Genomic DNA, 17,703 nt, shown 5'->3' with positions numbered 1-17,703 from the left:
GAACTAAACACTGCTGTCAAAAAAGAAAAATAAACACAAAAAAATTATATTGATTAGTCTCACAATTCAAAATTACATCTCGAGTCCAGACTATTACAAAATATTCTTGCTCCAAGCATATTCAGACTTCAAATAGGTATTCTTTCACATGGTCTCTATACGCACTCAACACAGGTATTTCTTTTCTTAACAAGCCTCTCAAGGCTCAACCCAAAAATTATTGTATAGAATGATTTTATTTAAATGATAGAATAAAATCAATTTTGTTCACCAGAAAAATTAGCAATTTTTGCTATATTTGAAATTAATATTATTCACATCAAAATTCGTTCTAGGAATTGAACTAGTCCGAAAAAATTGACCTACAATTGAATTCAATTAATTTGGCAGGAAACTTGATTTTAGAGCTAACCAAACTGGCTTGAAAATCCATATTAGGGTTAGCAAGCTAGTTTGATCTGCATAACTATAGTGATATAGAGTGGTATCAGAGGCTTTCCCTTGATCATTGGCAACACACAAAACTAGCCTATATAAGTGTGCTAGTGGTATATGAAATTAGATGTCCAAAATATTGTTCTACATCTACATTCCCCATACTATACACTACGCAGGAGGCATCGTCTCTATGTGTTTAATAAACACTTCCATTCCTTGCCGGGTTACTTGTCTACGATTACGAACTCGTACTAATTTTCTTACTCAATTTCATAGAGTGAAAATTCATAAGCAACTTTATATTATAGTATTAATAAATTATTACAACTATAATATTAATCCTAGCTAGAAACATTAGAAAATTCATCATAGCCTATTTATTTATATATTTATTTCATCGCAACCGTGTCAGTAAGTAGTTAGTAATTTTTCTAGTTCAGTTATTGAATAACGTAGTGAGTTGTTAAAAACTCGTGACTGATACTGAATGAAAAAAATTAGTAATTTTTCTTTATTTTCTGGAAATTTGTAGACAAGTCCGTAAGATTTGTAAAGTGTTGTTCACTTTTTTGCGTGCCACTTGAAAACAAGCTCCATGAACGTGTACGTGTTACACTTTATAAGCTCTGTAATTTCTGTTTTCTTATAAACCCTTCTAGGACCTTGCCTTTTATTCGAGACGCACCGAAAATGAAAACGAAAAAAAAAAAAAGCCTTGTTCTTTTCATTCGCGGTTTCGTTAGTTGTAACCTGTTATCCCGACATCGTCGTTTCCTACTTCTAACTAACTTTCAACGCCGGAACTCGGTTGTCAATGTCGATCTCCGGTGGTGCTGTCGTCGCCGGCGGGAACATGGGGAGGAGCCACCTGTACCTCGGCGAGAACCGTGTCTACTACCCGCCACCGTTGCGGAAATACAGAGAAGAACAGGAACATGAGGAGGAGCAGAGGTCAACGTTGTCAGAGAACAGACCCGGTTCATCTTCAGATTGCTCTGTTTCTTCGAGTGGAACAACGTGTGATGTCTCCAACTTGTGTCGGTTTTTGGAGCACACCACGCCACATGTTCCCGCCCAATATTGTCGGGTAAAGTAATTCAGTGCCTTTCAATTTTCAAATGATGCGTTTTATTTTGCTTTCAATAGTTTAATTTTCTTGGAATTTGGAGTGAAAAATTAGTTTGTTAGTTTTTAATGAAAGACATATCTGCTTCATTGATCACTTTAAGATTGTCCCTTGGATTTTAGTAATTATAATGCTAATGGTAGTATGGTAGAGTTGAACCCATATGATTATGTGAAGGGGACAATGTATTTAATGGAAAACCATGTCTGATTTTGTTTGTGTGTAAAATTTTTTTGGCTAGCAGAAGTCACGCATCGCCAAGAGGGAATTAGTCTCCAATAAATTAAGGGACACTCATGATATCTGATTCATGACATGACAAAAAAAAAGGAAACCTAGTCAAGAGAGTGTGACTCTGAATCATCTAGAGAGACAAGCAGGGATAGCAGCAATGGCTGTTCTGATGAAAAAAGGACAAAGAGTGTTCATGGCACTTGGAACCAACCTAACTCGTCGGATGCAAGCAATCACAGTTCAAAAAGAGTTTCACTAAGAAGTAAACCTTCAACAAGTGATGAGACCGAGAGCAGCAACCCACCCGGTCAGCTTATATTTGAATACTTCGAGCACGAAATACCTTATAATCGTGAGCCATTAGCAGATAAGGCAAGATCATTATCCTTTGGTTCAATTCCACCTTGAAAGTTACCTTGCTTTTTCAATCCTAATATAGATTCATATTTCTTGCCCCCAGATTGCTGACCTTGCATGTCAGTTTCCCGAGTTGAAGACATACCGAAGCTGTGATCTTTCCCCAGCAAATTGGGTTTCTTTGGCTTGGTATATGTTCTATCTTATCCTTTTGGTTAATCAGATTGTTAGGGTTGTATAAAGCACATGATAATTAATCAATTAATAATTTAAAATGAGTTTTGCTACATATACTATGAAGGTATCCAATATACAGAATACCTACTGGTCCCACACTAGAGAGCATGAGTGCCTGCTTCCTGACTTTCCATTCCCTATCAACAGCTTTGCAAAATATGTATTGCTGTCTTTGTTTAGTTTCTGCATGTACTTATATTCTAGGGTTATCACTCAACTATAACATTGTTGTCTGAATCAGGTTTAAATAATGATGGATTCCATCTTTGTTCAAGAGGTAGGAACATGTCATCCAAGCTATCATTACCAATCTTTTAAACTTGCCTTTCACAAGTTGAAAGCTTCTGTCTGGGATCTTGATGAGGTTTCTGAAGGTCAAAAAGCCGATTCTCTGTTGCGAGCCGCTGATAACTTTCAATTTGCTTCAAGCCTTTAAGTAAAGAATAAAAATTTTACTTTTGTATTACAAACAAATAAATTAAAAAATCCTTTTGAAAGTGACTTGGATATATTCCAAGTAGTCATCAAACTATTTTACATTTAGGCATATCATAACAAATAATCTTGTCACCCGCACAAAAAAAAAGTTACATAGCAAGATACATGTATTTATTAATTAATTGCACATCCTCAAATCCTTAAAAAAAAAAACTCGTCTTTCCAACAAAACCTAAAATCCAACTGAGAGTACAACATGTCAAACACCTTTAATATATCAAACACATCTTAAGATTTCTATACCGCCCAATGAAATCATAAATAAAATTATTAATTAAAAAATTAAAATAAATTGGCAATGAGAAGCATTGGACATATGAAGAAAAAATGTAATCAATGCTTAGTTGCATAGTCAGTAAAGAAAAACTCCCTGCAATTTCATTGTTTCTTCTTCTGCTCAATCCTGACAACAAAATTATTAAAAGAAAGAAAGAAATTAGATTTACCATTTTTCTATTAGATAACAAAAAGAGAGGAAAATGAAAGCACAATTTGCAAATATAAGAAATCAATTAGTAAATCTAAAACATCTATATCTTTATCATCCATCAATTCCATATGGCAATAGAGACTTTTTAGACAAATTTATTTTTTTCTCTTCAATGCATGGTATTGTCATCTTTCTCTCCCTTTACTCATGTGTACGGTATCACCAAAAATTGATAGTTTAAATAAGTGAACTCCAGTAAAAAAATTATTAAAAAAACATACAAATTAGTTGAAAGAAAAATTTTAATGTCACCAAAAGATTGAATAAGAGAGGATCAAAGGAGAATGAAACAGCATCATATCATAAAAAGTGGTAACATACCATAGAGTTGGGATGAAGAAGAGGGATAAGAAGTGTGAAAATTGGAGAGAAACAATGTTTGATATGAATTTTCGTTTGCAACCTAAATTAATTTAAAAGAAAAATAATGAAAGTGCACAGAAGAAATCACTGCACCAGAATTTATTTTTTTTAATTATGACATCAATTTAATTGACATTGATATACTAAAAATTGATTTAATTGTGACATCAATTGTAGTAAAAGTGTTCTAAATTATTTTAAAAAAGAAGACATTTATTAAAATTTTGATTGCTATCAATCAATTATGACAATCATTATAATTATTATATTTATATATTGTGAAATTTTTTATAGATATTTCAAATATAATTAAGGATGTACGAATTATTATACTAATCATGACAAAATTACAATAGAATAGAATTATAATACAACTATAAGTATTTAGGATATTTTAAATAAATTAAGAATGTCATTTCATAAAAATGATTAGTGATTCAAATTGACAGTACTTAATCATAAAATATGTTTGACAATAATTAATTACTTTAATTATAAAAATATAAAAAAGTGATGGTAATAATTCAAACTATAATTTGCTAAATCCCTTCTCTTGTTATAGAATTAGTGAGAATTAGATATTTAAAAGGAGATATATGATCGTGCATGTGATTATATTTCTATCAATTTATTTAATAATTAGAGGTTGAAAACGACTTTTCAATTTCTTCTCTCCATAATTTTTAATTGATTTAATTTGAATGTTATATAATTAGTATCTATAGTACATTAGTCTATTATAAAATTAGATGACTATGATAATTATAAACTAATTGATTGTAATCAATTAAATCATTAATCTGATCTAATTACATCATTTGAATTGATACTCATTAACTATAAATCAATTTTAATTTAAAATTAAAATTAACAAATAAGAATTTATTGCTTACAACTCTGGAAAATGTTACATGTTAATGTTCCTCTTAGAAAACATTCTTATATGTATATACTATATACTATAGATTCTTTGTTGATGTGCATACGTTATAATCATGTCTAATATCAAAATCTTAAAGACCCTGTCTTGATGTTACTCTAGAAACTGCAACATACAACTGTCTGTGAGCGAAAACAATCCTTGAAAGATAGATGCCCACATGAGATAGAGACTTTTCTTCACTTTTGTTAATTGTCATTGCAAAACAAAATCAAAGGAAATTATCTCTGAAATTTAAAGGGTAAGCCAAGGTTGGTAGGCACCGAACTCATTCTAGGAACCAATATTTTGTTTCTTGTATTAGGGCCCGTCAAAACAGTTGCAGATGTAACATTATTTTTTAGGCTCGTTAACAAATAATCTAGTTTCATCGTATAAGTCATCTTCTTGATCAATGTTCCTTTGTAAAAATGACGGGGACTCCAACCTTTTACTTCAACTTGTGATTTGAAATTCCAAGAACACTCAATTTCATTTTGGAACTCAATAGTAAATCATTAGCCTTATACTTTATTGTCTTTGTCAGATTGACAAAGTCAAAACTAAGATATTTCCTTTTATCATAGGAATTATTGAGATCACATAATTATTAACTTGCTCAAAAGATTTTAGAGTTGATAACAGTATTCCTTCCTCCTAAAAATAATGTGTCATATTTATGTTTTATAATAGGTCGGGGTAGATATTAGCAGAAAATTTTAGAATAACAGAAAGTTATAATTGATAACAAGTAGAAGAAAAACTTCTTTAAAATAATGTGTCACTCCATAGTTACATAATTCTAGAATAGTATCAATCCAATATTGTGGAGAAAAACTTTTTTTTTCTACAACACAACTTGCTAAAACATATCAAGTTATAATGGCAACTTTTATAATTGATATGATACACATTTTTCACTAATTTATTTTAATTACCATTATATTATATTTTTTTATCTGGTTGTTTTGGTTGTAACTAGCTAACATATGTCAATCCAACATTTTAGAGAAAAACTTCTTTTTTACTACTCAGTTGGCTAACACGTATCAAGTTATGATTGTTACTTTTGAAATTGATATGTTACACATTTTAAATATTATGAATGCAGTAAAATGAATAGAGACAAATTTTTTATTTGATGGAATCTTCCATAATACCCTCTGACTTTTAGGGTGTATTAGGTTGAGAGGAAGGAAATAATACCCTCCTGACTTCTACCGTGTATTAGGTAAGGAGGAAGGAAATAGAAAAGATAAAAATAAAAGATAAATATTTAAATTAAAGTATATCGTAGAAAGTGCAAAAAACTCACTTATTTCTTCTATATCTCTCCTTCCCCCTCCAACAAGCACAAGCTTAAGGACTCGAAGATTACACGGGTATCTTCTAGCCAAGATAATCCATTTGTGATTATATATGGGTAAATTAGAAATAGATTTAGTAGTTGGTTGATGAAGGAGGTAATATTATGATTTGAGTTATTCTCCACCATTTGTAATTATATGGGTAAATTATAAACTTAATGATGATTTATTTTAGTAATTAGAAACACAATTAATTAGCAAAACGTGTGAGAAAGTCACGTGTGAACTTTCCTTTTTTTAATTTATTCTCCTATTTATATACTATAGATATAGATATAAATGTTATAAGTATACAATAAGATTATTTGACTGTACAGTAAAAAACAGATTATTTGATTCTTTTTGTTCGGTTTTAGTTTAGTTGAATTTAGATTTTTTTGGATTCATAATAGTGTTTATTGTTTTGAAATGGTTTTAAACACCCTATAAATAACTATTGCCTTTAAAATATTTGAACTAAAACTAAAATCAAAATCATTTGGTTAATAATTTGATTTATTATGTTTTCTATAATCAATTCACTAATTTAATAAAATCATGTCTAAAAAATCGTAAAGTTCAACAAAAACTCATTGGACAAAGTAATCCTTCGTAATGCACACGTGTAGGAATTGATTAATTTTTTCTAAAGCTCTTTCTTTCTCTTTTTTTTTTTTTTACAAACTAAAGTTCTTTCTCTAAAAGTTATAAAAGAATAGCTTTAAACTTTAAGTAAATCAATTCAAAAGATTAAAGAAGCTTTGCAACCCCACTCCTCCTTGTCACATGAGAAAAACTAGTAAACAAAATATTTTTAATACTATTACATTACAAATAAGACTTTATAATCTTCAGTATACAAACATATTTAATGATCTGCGTACCCATTATGCAATGTAAACGTCAGATATTTTGGAACATTTAACTAATAACGAACTTATACTTGATCCCAAGAACAACTCTTCTCGTCAAGCTCCTATAAGAATATTCAACCAGTTGGTGCAGAAGACTAGCTCAAATTGACACTCCAGCCGTCTCACCCTTTTTATGTATTTGGATCATCGAATAAAATCTTGAAGACAAAACCTAAAAAAAAAAAAAAAAACACGAAAAAATGGCCTATAAATTATGCAGCGCACATGGTCCCATGCCCGTGAAACGTGTTTTATTTCCATTGATTATTTGGAGCTAACATTGAACACAAGCATGATACATAAAAAAAAGGTTGCATTTTATGAACATAACTATAGACACATTACATATTTATCCGATGCAGCTTCGTATCGTTTTGGATAACTCTCCCTCTCTCTAGCTTACAGCTCCAGCTCTTTCAACATTGGCATATGAGCTACAAATGCAGTCATAACTTATCATCAAGAATGGTGGACATCAGAAGCCCTTGCACGAATTCAAACCTCCGAGCCTTCTCTACTTGATCCTCTTCTGATAGCTGTAACTGCTGAGGTTTTCTGTAACCATACATCATACCATTGTCAGACAAGAAGTTCTCGAATCTTTTAACAAAAGTAAAAAATAAAAATGATTTTGAAGCAGTATGATGCAATGCTAAAATAGTCATATAACAATTCAAGTCATGAAACCAATGCATCACTCCAGATGACACCCGCAACCGTTTCATCAGTTACTTATGGTCACAAATTTAACCACATATATAACACCTATAGCACCTGTGCATGCATCTAATACTAAAACTATTGCCTAAAAATTTCCCATTCATTTCTCAAACAAAGCAAAGCTTTCATTAAATGGCAATATCAGCATTCCTACCTTTTCAAGAAATCGTCTTTTGAACTTTCTTTTACTAGAGCATCTTCAGTGGAAGGAGGTGTTGCACTCACAGACTCATCAGCTACAACTGGGTTAAACATAAATGATGATAACAGAGGATCGGGCTCGGAATTTGAGGAAGCTAAGTATGAAGAACCTCCAAGAAGGGACTGCAAGGCTCCTTCTTGTAACTCTTTTCTCAATATAGAAATTGTTGAAGCAGAGCCTCCTTTCCTGACCCTCCTTTTGCGCTGCACGTAAGTTCTGGTTATGGAAAAACTTTGAAGTCTTAATCCATAACATTTGACCATAAGAATAGTACTTGAAATGAAGTGGCTATGAGGCAATACAAATATGAAATAAGAGCCAGGTTCATCTCATAGAGAGACTTCTACATACGTAGTTAAATAGACATAGGACAGAGACATACATAGTTAACAATGCTGAAATCACTAGAATAACTACACAAAACAATTAGCCACATAGGAAAAATTCAAATTCGTCGGATAAAGCATACTTATGAGGTGAGTAACCACTGTTCTTCATTTCAAATAAACTAAACAAATGCTTGCTATATAGAAACATACTTAAGTTGGCTCATTGAAATCCATCACACATTCACACTCTTTAAACAGCTAACCATTCATAATGATGGGTGGGCAAATACAAACTCTTGTCATAAACATTTCACTATATCAGAGGTTCTTTTTTTTGGTTGAAGGCAATAAACGTGCATGTTGAAATTTTACCTACCAACAAATCTTGGCCTAATTTAGATGAACTTCTTAACAAGTATGGGAAAAGAAAATATGAAGGCAAACTTCTTCCATAAGTTAAAATCAATTCTGTGTTTCAACTTTTTCAAAAGTGACCACATCTAACTTTTCCAAAAACTAAAGTACATAAGTTAATTTCAACTTTTCAGGAAAAAAAATCATTTATTTCACTTCCTATTTCTTCTATTAAACATGTGCACAAGTTCAAACTTCATGAGCATTAAACAACTGAAACACCAATTTAAAATTATCAAATAACTGAAGTAGACAGGAATAGAAACACCAAGAGCAAAAGCATGAGAAACAGACCAACTTGCAAAAAGGATATCCTCAAGAAGTTCCCATGTTGTGTAGTAAAATGTCCAACGAGATCCACTCCCACCTTCTTCCCACAAATGGGACACACCTAAAGATACAATAACAATATATAAGCTTGGGCACAAAACAAAAACTGGTTAAAAAAATGTAATGTGATCAAAGAAAACCCATATTGTTGTTCAAGAACCAAGCATACCTACTCTACTCACTCACTCACCCTTACTAGCTTAGGCACTTGGAGGAATTGAAAATAGTAATAAAAACACACAATTTATTTATTTTTTACTCTGATTATTAATTTTGATTATTTTAAAAGGTTGTGTTGGTAGTTGGGTATTGGAAAGAAGAAACAGAAACAAGGGAAATTAATTGGTACTTCAAAACCACCACATGTCTATACCACATGTATGTAGCTCTGACTAAACTCCACATGACACCTGCTTAAATTTTTCAATCTGTAAAAGAAGGTTTAATCACTCATTTCATTCCTATAGTTACAAAAAAAAAATTTACCTTTTAATACCTATACTTAAAAACACCACATTTAAGTTGCGTGTAGAAACTAAAATGATTAAAACTGACATGAGTAGGGACTAAAATAGTATTTTTTTTTAAAAATGAATGAACTTGGCGTTTGGTAGGCCAAAAGTTTTGAGTTTCATTAGAATCTTGGGTTCCCATGTTTGGTATCTGTTTTAAAAATTTTCCTGGGATATAATGTTTCTGAGAATGTTTTTTAAAAAGTTTTCCACGAAAACTTTTCCATGTGGGTTATTTTACTACAATAAAAATATAATGTTACTCTTATTGATTGTGATAAATAATTAAAATAACCAGTAAAAATAACTCATAACTGTTCAAATCCTAGAAATTTATCTAAAAATCAAAAAGATTTTACTCATTCTTAGGATTCATGATTCCCCGGATTCATGATTCCGGACATGAAAAAACATATCTCCCACCAAACACCCCCTAAAAGTTAAACTTTTTGCATCTACAAACACCAAATTAAGTAATCATGAAACCAAAAATTAGTAACAATGGGTGTTAATTTGTGGAGAAAGGAACGAACCCCGTTTTTGGCTTGGATAGGGTGGTGGTCGTCAATGTGGCAACAGAGGGAAACGACGTCGTAATCCTCGGCGCAGAAAGGGCATAGAAACTCCGCCCTGAAATCATCGTTCCCTTCACTCTCCTCCGCGTACAGATCTGCAACAGAAACGCCACCAATTCGTTAATCGTTACACCACAATAATCTCAATCCAATAATTAATAAAAATAATAAATTTCTTAGGTTTGAAGTGACCAGATCGATAATGGTGGCGGCGTGAAGAGGAAGAGAGGCGCGTGGAAATCCAGGAATCGGAGTCCATGAAATGAAACCCTAAAAAGATGGAAATGTACGTCGGAGAGAGAGAGGGATTGTGGCACCGGCAAAGAGAGAGAAAGTGTTATGGTGTTATATATATATATATATATATATATATATATATATATATATATATATATATATATATATGAAGGGTGAAGGAAGTGAAGTGATGTGTTTTGATCAAGGTTATGAAGCGGTCCGATTATTCATTTGGTCGGTAGCTGATTAGGTCGGTAGTTGATTAGTAGTCTAATTAATTAATGAATAACTAGGGTGGGTTTAGTTTATATTTTTATTTTTTGTTTTTATTTTTTGAAAATTGTTTTCATTTTCAAAATATTAGACTTCTGAAAACATGTTTGGTTTCACTCTTTGTTTTCTGTTTTCATGGAATAAAAATGCTGAAAATTTATGAGACAAATATACTATATTTCCTAGATATATCATAAATAATTATAAATAAATTAAAAAAATTATAATAGTTTTCACAAATTAAAAAAAATATTAACAAATAATTATTAACAAAAATTATTAACATAATAGTTTTCAACAAAAATTATTAACACAAATATATTTTATAAATAATTTTCTATATAAATTAATAATTTATATAATTAAATATTTGTTAATAAATTTTATTAACAAATATTTAATTATATAAATTATTTATATAGAAAATTAGTTTCTCGCCGATGTCGCCAGTTCTTCTGGCGGCATCCATGTTTCGTAATTAGTTTTTAAAAGTACCCCCCTAGAGTAAATTTGTCAATTTATGATATATGACTTTTTATCTTTTTATATTTTTAGATTTGTTTAAAATTACATTCCACCGCAATTTCATTTTATCCGAAGTAAGGTTTTTGTTTTCAACTGAAAACACTATGGAAACGAGATTTTATTGTTTTCATTTTCTGGTTGGTTCCTGTTTTCATTTTCATTGAAAATGTTTTCAGAAATTCAACCAAACATATTTTCATCACCATTTTCTGTTTTCAGTGAAAATAAAAACAGAAAATAATCAAACCAAACACCCCCTAATTAATTCGATTTGATTTGGTATAAATTAATAAATTTAAAAGTATATACTTATTTATTGTAGGTAAGTAATTATATTATTTGATTAAAAAAAATTCATTCATACTTTAAAATTTAAAATAATAATTTAAGGTTATGAAGTTGTCCGATTATTCATTTGGTCGGTAGTTGATTAGTAGTCTAATTAATGGACAACTAATTAATTCGATTTGATTTGGTATAAATTAATAAATTTAAAATTATATACTTATTTATTGTAGGTAAGTAACTATATTATTTGATTAAAAAAAGTTCATTTATGCTTTAAAATAATAATTTAAGTATTAAAATTGACAACACAAATTCATAAATAATAATTCAATAACACACAATTAGATAAGTTTCATTTTTCTAAGTTTTTTTTTTTTTAGACGGATTTTAAAAATCACACCCGAATGTTGAGTTTACCCTTAATCGGTTGAGTTTGGTTGGTCCACTAACCAAACCGATCCAATTATGCTACCGAATCCTCATTGGACCAGATTTTTAAACTATGATTTTCATTTTTTTTAATTTGTAATTTTAATTTTTTTTTATTTTAACAACACTGCTCCTATAAACTAATTCCTAAAAAATAAATACAACTACAATTAGTTTTATTTAAATAATTACTCAAAATTAATTATAAAACTATAATTAATTTTATAGAAATGATTATTCAAGTAATTTATTTTTATTCATTCATAACCGGTTATATAACTACATCATCTGCTTGAACCTTCTCTTCTTTTAACCTGAAACTAAAGTAGTTTCAACATTAATTCACAAAATGAGAGTATCTACAATATAAAATCAAACTAAACATGAAAAATATGTATAATTCCTACAAAAAGAACCATAAATTGAAGGAAAGATGTTAATTTTATGTCACTATTCAATACAAAAGTTAGTCCTAAATAACGACTAACAGACAACAAGGTAGCTGAAAACACAAATAAACTTAGGCTTCCCTTTCTAGTGTTTTTAAGCAAATTTATATTCAGCACAATTTTTTCTATTAATTTCAATCCATCAAAAACAATATCATGACAAATTAAATTAATATTAAATAGTATGTATGCTTACTGCCAATAGATTCCAACACTAATGCATGAATGTCCAGAGTTGTCTTGGGGAATGTTTCCAGTATTATTGCTTCCTCCAAAGCTTTATGAAGCATTGAACTGTACTCTTTGTGGTCTGAACCCTAACTTGATGAGATATAATATATTAAAAGACTATTTCAAATAGCCATGAAGATGGAAGATGCAAAAGAACACAACAGAAAAAAGCTACAAGTATAGCCTTTCATATACTTGCTCTCTCTTGGCCCAAATCTAAATTAAGAAAAACAAACAAAATATCCCTATCAGGCAGAGAGCATAAAAAACAACAAAGCCATAAGAAACAAACCTCAGCAAGGTAAATTAACTAAATGACACATTTGGGAGATAAAAGAGCCACTCACACTGATACAATGACCTTGGTATTTCCAACCTCAGCATAAGCAGATCCAGATGTAGCATTCACAGCATCAATCTTGAAAACTGCAAGTAACCAAATATCAATGTGCTTATAAAAAACAATGCCACCAATCAATGTTTCAAAGCAAATAAGTGATTCTAATGGTTCATTTCAAAAATCAAAAGTTGTTTAGTCTTTTGTTAGGTGCTTAGTTAATCAGTTTTGATGACAACTAGCTAATATAGGCCTTCTACTTTCAGGATAAAAAGACAAGGTACTCTTTGCTAGGTGCCAACTCACTGCTTTCAACACATAATCGTTAATTGACCACTGCTTTGGCATGTCGAGCTTCACCAATGCCTCTAAATTCAACAAATGAATAATGTCTAGAAAGAAAGCTCATGATTCTCTCAATCTACTAATGCATTGAGATTACAAATGCATTGAGAAGAAATAAAATAGAATGGTTGTTCAATTTGAAAGTGAATGGGGGCTTATATACGGGTCTACATTGGTGGAAACTGCGGCCATCAGGTCAAGCCATGAGGACGATGTCGCCTTTTTGGAACTTTCTTTCGCGGAAGTTCCAGGCGGTGTGTTGGAGGACGATGGCGGCGACAATGGTGGCGTTGCCAATGATGGAGATCTCATTGACGTGGTCGGCGTTGACGAGGTCCTTGATTAGGGTTCGAGATTGGAGGATGTTGGATTGGAGATCATTGAAGTAGGAGTGGTCGGGTTGGCGAAGGTATTGGAGTTGCCAGTGGCGCTGCCCAGCGAGGATAGAGGTCGGGCAACAACTAAAGTTGTTGTAGTTGATGCACGCGACGACAACTTCGTGGTGGCCGAATTCGAATTCGATTTCCGACGGAGTTATGAAGGTGGAAGAGAGTTTGGGTTTTTTAGGTATGTCAGAGTTGTTGTGGTGGTTGTTTTCGTGGATGGTGGTGGAAGACATTGGGATTTGGGATTAAGAAATGAGGAATAGAGGCACATGCATGGCATTGGAAATGGAGTTTCAAGTGAGACGAGAGAGAGAGAGAGAGAAGGGTGGAAACGGTGAAGACGGAGGGAGGGAGAAAGAGGGTTTCAAAGTTTGTTTACAGCTAGGGTTTCGTCTTTGGAGAGCGCGAGAGAATAACTAGCTAAAGGGACACAGTCAAATATTAAAAATAGCGAAATATCTACTAAGACGGTTTTTACAAAACCATCTTAGAATGCTAGCCTTTTAAGGCGGTTTTCGAAAAATTATCTTAATATATCTCTTGTTATTGACAAAAATGTCACTGTCTGACATTCTAAGATGATTTTCTAAAAATCGTCTTAAAAGGTGCGTCGTAAAAAATCATTTTTTAGTAGTGAACGTATTATTTGTGATTATTAGTATTTTATAAATATCTATGAAATTCCAACAAAATTCTCCTTTATCTTATCCTTTCTGATAAAAACACCTAAACAAAAAGTACAAGTATCAGAGTTGAATGAGGTGTCTATGTTGCATTTGATCCCGCAGGAGGCTTGTGCCAGAGCTGGATGGTTTCACGAGCTTGGGTAGTGTTGATTCCTACAGCCAATGAGCGGTGCGCCCTAGCGTGCTTCCATTGAATAATGAAATCTCTTGCTAAAGCTAAACCCAAGGAAGCATAAGCTGGTTTCTCATTATTGTCCCAAACCCTGTCATTTCTACGACGCCAAAGACACCATAGCGCTGCCAATTAAGGAGACAGTTTGTTCATAATCTAAATACTGCAACACTAGAAAGACTCAGTCCTTGACACTTTCAACTTTGTCCACAATAGGAGCAATAGAGTTCAAGCATCCAGAGAGAAGCAAAATTTCTTTGACATATGGGCATCCAAAAAAAGAATGCCATGATGATTCAATGGAGCAATCGCACATAGGACATGTAGCAGTGCATTAGACTCCCTTGGTGATTAATCTCTCTCTAGTTAGAAGGCAATCACAAGCCAATCTTCATCGTTGAGTTATCAATCGAAGACTCCATTGCTTGGTAGTAAGCTGATTTCACTGAATAAATTCCATCCTTACTATAATGCCAAATCAAGTTATCTTCTTTCTTGCTAAATTGGATTGGCATGCTCTTAATAATAGCACTGTCTCTTGCACAGAAAATGTGATCATATCCTCTCACTTTCATATCCTCAAGACCTTGTATAGGAGGACTGCTCACAAAAGGATTGTCATGGGATCTAAGCCAAGGCTCATCTCACGCGTTAATCTTCATACCATCACCCAATCGTCATCTAGTACCTTGCTTAACCAACACCCGTGAAGCATAGATGATACGCCAAATAAAGCTTGGGTTGCTTCCCAGGTTAGCTTGAAGGAAATCCTTCGTAGGAAAATATTTAACTTTGAGAACTCTTCTAACTATAGCTTCTTGGTCAGAGACAAGCTTCCAACCTTACTTTCCTAACATGGCTAAGTTAAAGGCAAAAAGATGACAAAATTTCATTCCTCTGTGCTCCTTTTTCATAGTTAAACGGTCCAGCTTAACTAGTTTATACCCCTCCTAGAACTTTTGTTTGGGCCCACCAAAAAGAGTTCAACTTTAATCTCATCACCCAAGGAAGAGGGGGAGCAAGAAAGTACTCATATAATATGATGGAATTGCTTGACAATTGATTTGATAAGAACTTCTCTTCCTGCTTTTGAGAGATGTCTTCCAGACCAATGAATAATTCTCTTCCAGATTCTATCTTTTAAGTAGTTGAAAATAGCTTTTTTCTTCCTACCAATCATACAAAGGACTCCAAGATACTTCCTTGTGCCTAGGCTTTTTGAAACTCCTACAGACATAGAAATATTTTCTCTATTGTCATTAGGGGTCGTTCTATTGAAGAATATCTTTGATTTACAGAAGTTAACACCCAAGCCAGAGGAGGTCTCAAAAGAAAGGTGTTTCCACTGAAGAATATTTTTCACCAAAATTCATATTCATGTAAGTACATTGCGTATTTTGTTTCTTCTTCCAATAATATCCCAATAAGTAATGTATAATATTAATTACTTTGGCTAAAAATAATCATTATTTATTAATATGTCATTGGTCCAAGTAAAATTGGACCAAATCTTTTAAATAAAGTATTGTTATTCAAGCCTTATGTGAAATGAATGAAACATATTATAAGAAGGTTAAATGGTGTGTTAGTGAAAATTTTTAACATTTTTCTCAAAGATAATTTTTTTTCAAAAATAGTTAAGACTTAAGACAAAGCACTTGAAAAATAGACTGATAAAAAATCGTCCAACAAGTTTTAGTCAAGTTTCGGACTAATAGAGTCTAGCTTCAAGCCAAACATTGGAATAATTCAAATTTAAGAGGACCATAAACATACTAAAAATTTAAAAGGAATAAAAAATGAACATTTCAAATTTTATAGCATAATAATTGATAAATTGTATATTTACTAATAGTTGGGTATAACATATTTTAAACCTAACAACTTAACTTGACCTAAATCAGGTTAATTAGTAGGTTTAGGCTGTGTTAAGTAGAATTGAGACTTAAACTCAAATAGACTAAATTATTTTTTTTATTGGGTAATGTTAAAAAAATTTCTAAACTTGACTCGACATGAAACTTTGCTTGCCCGTAATATTTGTCTATTAAGGAGAAATAATAATAGAAGGAGAAGTGTGATGTGACAGAGAGACAGAGAAAGTAAAAATAACATTAGTTATAAAATAATAATAAAATGTTATATGAACTATATAATAACTCTTTAATTAATAGAGAGGCTCAACTTTGTTAAAAAGTTATCAATTTATTAGGTGGATGAGAACTGACAATATATCTTTTCTAATGAACAAATGGCAAAAAAATGAATCCAAACATTATGCCTACCATTTCAAATGAAACACAAGTTGTATTTAGGTGTCACAATGAAGCGAATGCAACTTTAACTCTCCTTGTAATTATCCCATCACCAAAGATAGGGTAGGGTTTGGGAGAAATGTAAATGAAAATTTTAAACCAAATTCATCTCTCCAGAGGAGTTGGAAAACTCATAAAAAATAATTCACCCTGTCTTTTTTAAATTTAATTTACTTATATATATTTTAAAATAAATCTTACATTAACTATATTTTAATTCAAAAAAATATAAAATTAAGGACCTAAGTATATTTTTAGTAAAATCTGTAATTTTAATTTTATTATGTAATTATTGTTATAATATGCATATGTGTTTTGTTAGCCTTATGCTAATCGTGTCTAATCCTAAAATAAAAGTGTCCAAACTTTATGGAACATGTCACACTAATAAGATGATAAAAACATGTTACATTAATGATCATGGATCATAGGGTCTAGGGGACTTAATAAAGTTAGGATTTTATTCTCACTCTCATGTATCATTTTATGCTCACCTATGGAGTAGATAGTCATATCTTAAACTTGTCTTACTCTTTTTTTATACAAATTGGGATAAACTTGAATTCAAATTCAGACAAACACAAGATTTTCTCAATAAAGTTGGGTTAGGATTGAATATGTGTTTAAGAATTTGGATTTAATTTTTGTACTCCTCAAATATACATAAAAAGAATAGTCAAAAACTAATTGGGTAGGTAAGTTTCATCTTGTGTCAAAACAATAAACGGAGTTATAATTCTAAATGTTACATTAGACTCAACTTGGTTGATCAAACTAGTTGATCTATAAACCTGTTATATGGTTAATGTAGGCAACTTTGTTCCATCGGATCTACAAACAAATTGGTGTAACTAGTCGTGACTTTGCTAGTTTTTTTTTTTTAGAAAAAAATTGGTGACTCGGTGATTTCAAATAAACTAGTTGGGCCATGCATATGAGCAACTCTTAAACCTATCTTCTCACTAAACACTTTATTACTCCCATTACACTTGACACACACAACAAGCATGTCCAACAATGACACGT

General features: G+C 31.5%; 2 protein-coding genes across 3 annotated transcripts; one reads left to right on the top strand and one right to left on the bottom strand.

Moving 5' to 3' along the window:
• The first annotated feature begins 1,252 nt into the window (after window positions 1–1,252).
• LOC102660476 (uncharacterized) lies at window positions 1,253–2,828 on the top strand. The gene is made up of 4 exons (XM_014767628.1): window positions 1,253–1,525; window positions 1,904–2,170; window positions 2,259–2,330; window positions 2,727–2,828. Exons 1-4 carry the CDS (start codon window positions 1,253–1,255, stop codon window positions 2,826–2,828), a joined length of 714 nt encoding a protein of 237 aa, XP_014623114.1.
• A 3,980-nt stretch (window positions 2,829–6,808) lies between these two features.
• LOC100306669 (protein DEHYDRATION-INDUCED 19-like) lies at window positions 6,809–10,368 on the bottom strand. 2 transcript variants are annotated; one of them, XR_418195.3, is made up of 6 exons: window positions 10,197–10,368; window positions 9,963–10,099; window positions 8,901–8,978; window positions 7,797–8,053; window positions 7,268–7,477; window positions 6,809–7,094 (listed from the first exon to the last, which is right to left on the bottom strand). XR_418195.3 is itself a non-coding variant. In NM_001251540.2 (5 exons), exons 1-5 carry the CDS (start codon window positions 10,261–10,263, stop codon window positions 7,369–7,371), a joined length of 648 nt encoding a protein of 215 aa, NP_001238469.1. In that variant the 5' UTR covers window positions 10,264–10,341; the 3' UTR covers window positions 7,157–7,368. The 2 variants fall into 2 exon arrangements, 1 of the variants encoding a protein (NP_001238469.1); NM_001251540.2 differs by lacking the exon at window positions 6,809–7,094 and having other exon boundaries at window positions 7,157–7,477; window positions 10,197–10,341.
• Window positions 10,369–17,703: the final 7,335 nt, after the last annotated feature.

This window comes from Glycine max, chromosome 15 (assembly GCF_000004515.6).
Source record: "Glycine max cultivar Williams 82 chromosome 15, Glycine_max_v4.0, whole genome shotgun sequence".
Classification (NCBI taxonomy): domain Eukaryota; kingdom Viridiplantae; phylum Streptophyta; class Magnoliopsida; order Fabales; family Fabaceae; genus Glycine; species Glycine max.
Note: the sequence above shows the minus strand (reverse complement) of the source record. Positions and strands in the feature narration are given on the sequence as shown.

Excerpts from the sequence above, each read along its gene's own strand:
- LOC102660476 (XM_014767628.1), top strand. The coding sequence starts at position 1,253 with ATGTCGATCTCCGGTGGTGCTGTCGTCGCCGGCGGGAACATGGGGAGG. Across the intron at positions 1,526-1,903 it reads TTCCCGCCCAATATTGTCGG|TCAAGAGAGTGTGACTCTGA; the intron begins GTAAAGTAATTC and ends AAGGAAACCTAG. Across the intron at positions 2,331-2,726 it reads ATCTTTCCCCAGCAAATTGG|TTGAAAGCTTCTGTCTGGGA; the intron begins GTTTCTTTGGCT and ends GCCTTTCACAAG.
- LOC100306669 (NM_001251540.2), bottom strand. The coding sequence starts at position 10,263 with ATGGACTCCGATTCCTGGATTTCCACGCGCCTCTCTTCCTCTTCACGC. Across the intron at positions 10,100-10,196 it reads CCGCCACCATTATCGATCTG|ATCTGTACGCGGAGGAGAGT; the intron begins GTCACTTCAAAC and ends TTTCTGTTGCAG. Across the intron at positions 8,979-9,962 it reads CTATCCAAGCCAAAAACGGG|GTGTGTCCCATTTGTGGGAA; the intron begins GTTCGTTCCTTT and ends TTGTATCTTTAG.